Source organism: Sinocyclocheilus rhinocerous, unplaced genomic scaffold (assembly GCF_001515625.1).
Source record: "Sinocyclocheilus rhinocerous isolate Xijiao unplaced genomic scaffold, SAMN03320098_v1.1 scaffold2561, whole genome shotgun sequence".
Taxonomy (NCBI): domain Eukaryota; kingdom Metazoa; phylum Chordata; class Actinopteri; order Cypriniformes; family Cyprinidae; genus Sinocyclocheilus; species Sinocyclocheilus rhinocerous.
This window is the reverse complement of record NW_015660886.1, coordinates 100,160-106,010: the sequence shown is the minus strand read 5'-3', so window position 1 is coordinate 106,010 and position 5,851 is coordinate 100,160. Positions and strand designations below refer to the sequence as shown.

The following is a 5,851-nucleotide window of genomic DNA, read 5'->3' as shown; positions in this document are numbered from 1 at the left end:
TACACATCGAATCTTATTTGATCTGCAATTCCTCTCCATAACAACTCCCTCTTATCGAGATTTTTGTAGTCGCTGTCGCGTTTGTCATAAAGCCCTTTGTGTTCAGACACCAATGAGACCAGCAGCTCTACATTCATCTTGCCTCGATGCATTTTCTTGGTCTACTTACTACTACGTCGTTAGGTATCAATGTGTGCTCGGCAAAACCGTTTTGTGCTTGAGCGCCACCAAGTCGTGTTTTACTGTAACTTCAGTAGCTCCAGGCACGTGAACAAAAGCGCCAATCTCATTGGTCGGCCAGTTTTTAACATGGCACGTCAAACCAAAAAAACGAGCCAGAGGTGTTTATTTAAAAAAATTACGCTTTTACGCCTCGCGTTTTGCGCGTCAGTGTGCACACTCACATTGGCGCCCTTTGTTTAGTCACGAGGCGTTAAACGTCGGCGATTATCTCGTGCAATATTCATCCCGGTGTGAACAAGCCTTAAGATTACATTTGTTTGAATGCATTATTGAGAGAGCGATTGCGTGTGAATAAGTGTTGTACCGGTTTAAATCATGCTTTCAGCTGAAAATATTCAGTATCTAGATGGAACAAACAAATTACTTGAGAAATAACTTCCCGCTCATGTCCATTGCCGTTATCATAGCTTCACATTCTTTCTGATTTGAGTGATCCCATCTGCATCAAGCTAGCTAAATAGGCTACATGTGAATTCTTGCTAAATATGCAGTTATGTTATGGACTATTGGCATGAATTGTACTTGTGATGGAGCGGTGGTGGAGGGCTCTTGGAGCGAGTGAAAACCATGACGCTCCAACTTTTAAAAAATCCACTCCTCCCTCCATTCAAAATCACACCGCTCCGCTAACATACTCTGTCTCCTTGCTACGTTTCTGGACGTTGATCGTGTTAATTCCATTGCTGTCTATGGGAGGGTCAGCGCTCTCAGATTACATCAAAAATATCTTAATTTGTGTTCCGAAGATGAACGGAGGTCTTACGGGTTTAGAACGACATGAGTGAGAGTAATTAATGACAGAATTTTCATCTTGGAGTGAACTAACCCTTTAAGCACTATGCATTGTTAAAGTTTTACTTTCTCCGTGACTAAGCTGGTGAATGTGGTGTTTACATGGAATAATCATACGAGTTGACCTTATGGTACAAACCCAGAGTCTCCGCATCAGTAGGAAAGTGATAAAACGAGCATCTTCCATCCGAACACTTGTGTTGCATTTCGGGGCAAAGCAAAAAAAACATTGTCCAAGAACAATATAAAATGCGGGAAACTATTCATTGGTTATTCTACAATTAATTGCATTACAAATTATACTACGATTGGAAAATACTATAAATTGATAAACTGTTCGGCGTGATGACGTTTAATGTCTTCGACAGCACCTGTAATCCCATTTAGCAACTTGTTAGCAACCGTCTTTTTTAAAGGGGTCCTATTATGCTTTTTCACTTTTTCAACTTTAATTAGTCTGTAATGTTGCTGTTTGAGCATAAAAAAGATCTGCAAAGTGACAAAGCTCAAAGTCCACTTCAAAAGGACATATTTTATTTAACAGAAATCACTTTTCAAAAACTACAATGAACGACTCATTTGGACTACAACGCATATTTTCCGGGATTTGTGATATCACAAATATCGACGAATGGGATGAGACCTGGGGCAAGTTCAAGCTCAAACCGGTGTGCACCGTTTTGCTACGGTTTCCGGTTTGAACGACAGGTTTCCTGGAAACGGTGTGCAACGGTGTGCAACAGGGTTTGAGATGCGTTTTCTCTTGTTTGATGGGTGTGTCAAACACGTCAGCCCAATCAGCAGCAACATGTATGTAAACCACGCGGTATTCAAGAGACCGCTCACACAATGTAATTAACATCCCAACTTGTTAGCAACCGTCTTTTTTAAGAAACGTAACAGTTTTAGAAAATCACGAGTGGGGTGTAACTGGTGTGTTTTATGTCGTAGAATCTCTTGAGCCTGTGTGAACCACTGACCCTTATTTAAAACCAAAATCCCATTCAAAAAACCCATTGACTCTGGGACGATGGAACCAGAAGTGCTAAAATGCTAACTCGCTTCCGGGTTTTTGCCTATAAAGTGACATCATACTTCCACCACTCTATAAGAGCTCGCTCAAGTACTGAGGAGCTAAACCATTCAGGGCTTTTTAAGTTATTAGCGACATTTTAAAATGTATGCAGTGTGTAATAGGGAGTCAGTGCAGTGATAAGCCTCGGGTCCTCTGGTCTCCAGCTTCACCCAGTCAAGATGATCCCATGACTCTGCCTCCAGCTTCTGCGCCCATTAGGAGTGTAGAATTAGGGGGACGCTACGGACATGTCCCTACCTATATCCAGCGACTACCAAATTGTCCCAAGCAATAATTTTGATCAAACAATTTAATATATGTTTTTGTAATTTAGGAAGCATCTGGAATGTCATAGCATTGATATTGCCTAAGAATCTAAAGTAAATGCGTTACAAAACTGCTCACTTTCAAGGACCCACATTTAATGCATGGTATGAAGTAAGAGTAAGAACGCAAGGTAGTCGCACACCGGACGAAAAGCGTAGCGCCAACTCACAGGTATTGCACCGAGTTCAAGACAGCAGTCCAAAACAGTTAACATAAAAGTTCACTTCTGGAATTATCTATGGATATTAATAGCTCTATATATAGCTCTCTTTATAAAGCATACGGACAGAAAGACAAACGCTGTGCTGAAAGATGCAAAATACACAATCTTCCAGCCTAGGATGAAGTTATGTACATTAACAATAATTTGCGAGTTCCAAATTGGGACAAATATAATGTGATTTATGGAAAACCATGTGAGTGATGCTCTGTGGCGTGGCAGGATTTGGAACAGTCTTTAAATTTAACTTAATAACCTATGTTGTTAAACTGAATGTACAAAGCAAACTAGCTGGAAATATCCACAAAATAAAAAAACAACACTGAAATAAGAGCGTGTGGTTTATCTGTCAATCAGATGCGCGTTAAAGTTGTGTTTGTTACTACAGCAACAGTGGAGTTCTCTTTCAGAATCATCCTGGGTCCAATTCGACTAATATTAAAATAAAGTGCTGCGTGATTAAGACACCCAGTTTATGGATTATGAATACGTTGGCTACCATAAGCTATACATAAAGACTTTAGATGACATGAAACTGGGGTTTAAGGTCTATCATGTGGGGGGCTCTGCTGTTATGTCCCCAATAATGTCAAAAGCAAACCTACACCCTTGGCCTGTCTGCTCCGTCTTGGCTCCTTCATCCCTCTGCTCCACCTTGGTCAGACATCACCCTGCCTGTGTCATGGAGTTATGGGTATCTCCACCCTCCCTCTGGCTCTCTCTTGGTCCTCCGTCACAACAACTCTGCCTCAGTCCTCTGGCACTCTGTCTCCACCTCAGATGCTTGTTGCTGTGGCTCTGCCTTGTTTGCCAAAGCAATTATTGTTGTTCAGTTCCATCAGCTCTGTCTGCACCCTAGTCCCATCTCTTACCCCTTATTTACACTGCACAACACTACACTGCTAAAGATTAGCGCCTAGCCCTAGTCTATTTTTGACGGATTATGATAATAATCATCTTGCTATCGTCACAGGCATCAGCAACAGGTGATATCTCTGACTATCGTCGATACACGATACTATCGGCACAACCCTAGTGCTGTTGCGCTTTGGGCATCCTAAGTGCGAGTCTTGCCTCGTGGATCTTTCCCAATCCTGTCCCCTTCTTTCTGTCCCACGTCTCTTCCTTTCCTTTTTAAACTCTAAATAAAAAGTGAAAATGCCTTGAAAATGTTTATATCTAGCATGCTGTTTCACAACCTTGTGTTTTGGTTTTAAGATTACAGGTTAAACCTTTTGTAGTTGGTTAGAGGATATAGGATCTAGCATACATGTTGTTGGATTTGATGGTTTATGCTTTGTACAAATAAACTGGTGTTAACTTGTTTTTGTTTCTTTTCACCTTAGACCTGATGCCACTGAAAGAGGAGAGTCAAGAACTGAATGAAATGGAAGAGAAAGATCAGTATGAGAAATGCCATGATTTCATGACTGGGGAAAAATCTTTGAGTGACTCGCAGACTCGTGAAACAGAAACTAGGAACCTTAAAGTCCAGATGAAAGTTCACACTGAAGAGAAGCCTCATGCCTGCCAACAGTGTGGGAAGAGTTTTGCACTAAAAGGAAGTCTTAACATTCACATGAGAGTTCACACTGGAGAGAGACCTTTCACCTGCCCTCAGTGTGGGAAACGTTTTGCACTAAAAGGAGATCTTAAAAGTCACTTGAGAGTTCACACTGGAGAGAGGCCTTACTCCTGTCAACAGTGTGGGAGGAACTTTGCATTAAAAGGAAATCTGAATAGCCACTTGAGAGTTCACATGAGAGAGAGTTTCACCTGCCAACAGTGTGGAAAAGGTTTCGGTGAAGAACAGAGCCTTGAAATCCACTTAAAAATCCACGCTGGAGAGAAACCATTCAATTGCCCTCAGTGTGGAAAGAGTTTTGAACAGAAAAAAAACCTTAATGTCCACATGAGAACTCACACTGGAGAGAAGCGTTTCGGCTGCAAACTGTGTGAGAAGAGCTTCACACGAAAAGAAACTTTTAAGGGTCACATGGCAATTCACAAGGGAGAGAATCCTTTTGATTGTGATCAGTGTGGAAAGAGTTTCAGATATAAAAGAAACCTTAAGCATCACATGAGGATTCACTCTGGAGAGAAACGTTTAGATGTCACTGACAGGAATCCCCGTAAGAATCGTGTAAAACGTCACATTGTAGAGAAGCCTCACACATGCCCTCACTGTGAAAAGAGTTTCACACAAAGAGTAAAGATGGAGGAGCACATAAGAATTCACACTGGAGAGAAACCTTTCACCTGCCCTCAGTGTGGAAAGAGCTTCACAATTAAAGGAAACCTTAGGATTCACATTAGAGTCTGCCTTTAACTGAAAAATTTGTGTTTACTATTGTCATTTTGCATTATTACACACTATTTTACCTATTTAATACTGTAAAGTTTCTTTGACACAATCTGTATTGTAGCATTTGGACCAATCCGACACACAATTGTTCATTAAATTTAACAAATCAATTATTCATTAGATTAACAAATGATCACATACTCCTCACCCAATAAACGTACTGAGTGCCAGGATGTCAATGAACTGCCTTTAACTGAAAAATTTGTGTTTACTATTGTCATTTTGCATTATTACACACTATTTTACCTATTTAATACTGTAAAGTTTCTTTGACACAATCTGTATTGTAGCATTTGGACCAATCCGACACACAATTGTTCATTAAATTTAACAAATCAATTATTCATTAGATTAACAAATAATCACATACTCCTCACCCAATAAACGTACTGAGTGCCAGGATGTCAGTGAAGGACCCCAGGCCCCTGGTTACCATGGCAACCAAGACACCTCAGCCAGATCAGATAAACTTCATGACCTGAAAGTATAGAGAGAATCTTCCCCTCTACTCAATTCTCTCTTAAACAGACACATACTGCTATAGGAAACGACTTCTTTCATTAATTCAGACACATTATTCTATGACCTTCCTATCATGCATATCCCCAGGTCATTGTGTATGATTACTACCTTCTTGTATATGGTCTTGTGTATTGTATACTATTTTATGCATGCTTATGATAGAACCACTCGTTCATGTAATCTTACCTATACCATGTTTGGTCTCTATGAATTTGTCTTCTGATGATCTAAATGAGAGTGTATATTGTATGTTGGTACATATGCAACATATTAGTGTTCTAAGAGTCTCTAATAGATTGTATATCAA

The 5,851-nt window shown here is 40.2% G+C and overlaps 2 protein-coding genes across 2 annotated transcripts in view; one reads left to right on the top strand and one right to left on the bottom strand.

Annotated features, from left to right (window-relative positions):
- The window catches only part of LOC107725790 (gastrula zinc finger protein XlCGF52.1-like), a 187,823-nt gene that overhangs the window by 102,099 nt on the left and 79,873 nt on the right, over positions 1–5,851 (bottom strand). The window lies entirely within an intron of this gene.
- LOC107725776 (gastrula zinc finger protein XlCGF8.2DB-like) overlaps positions 1–5,851 on the top strand; it is a 27,472-nt gene that overhangs the window by 12,223 nt on the left and 9,398 nt on the right. The window contains exon 2 of the mRNA XM_016535169.1: positions 4,004–4,762. Coding sequence (XP_016390655.1) covers positions 4,004–4,762 — 759 coding nt within the window. The remainder of the gene's footprint in view (positions 1–4,003; positions 4,763–5,851) is intronic.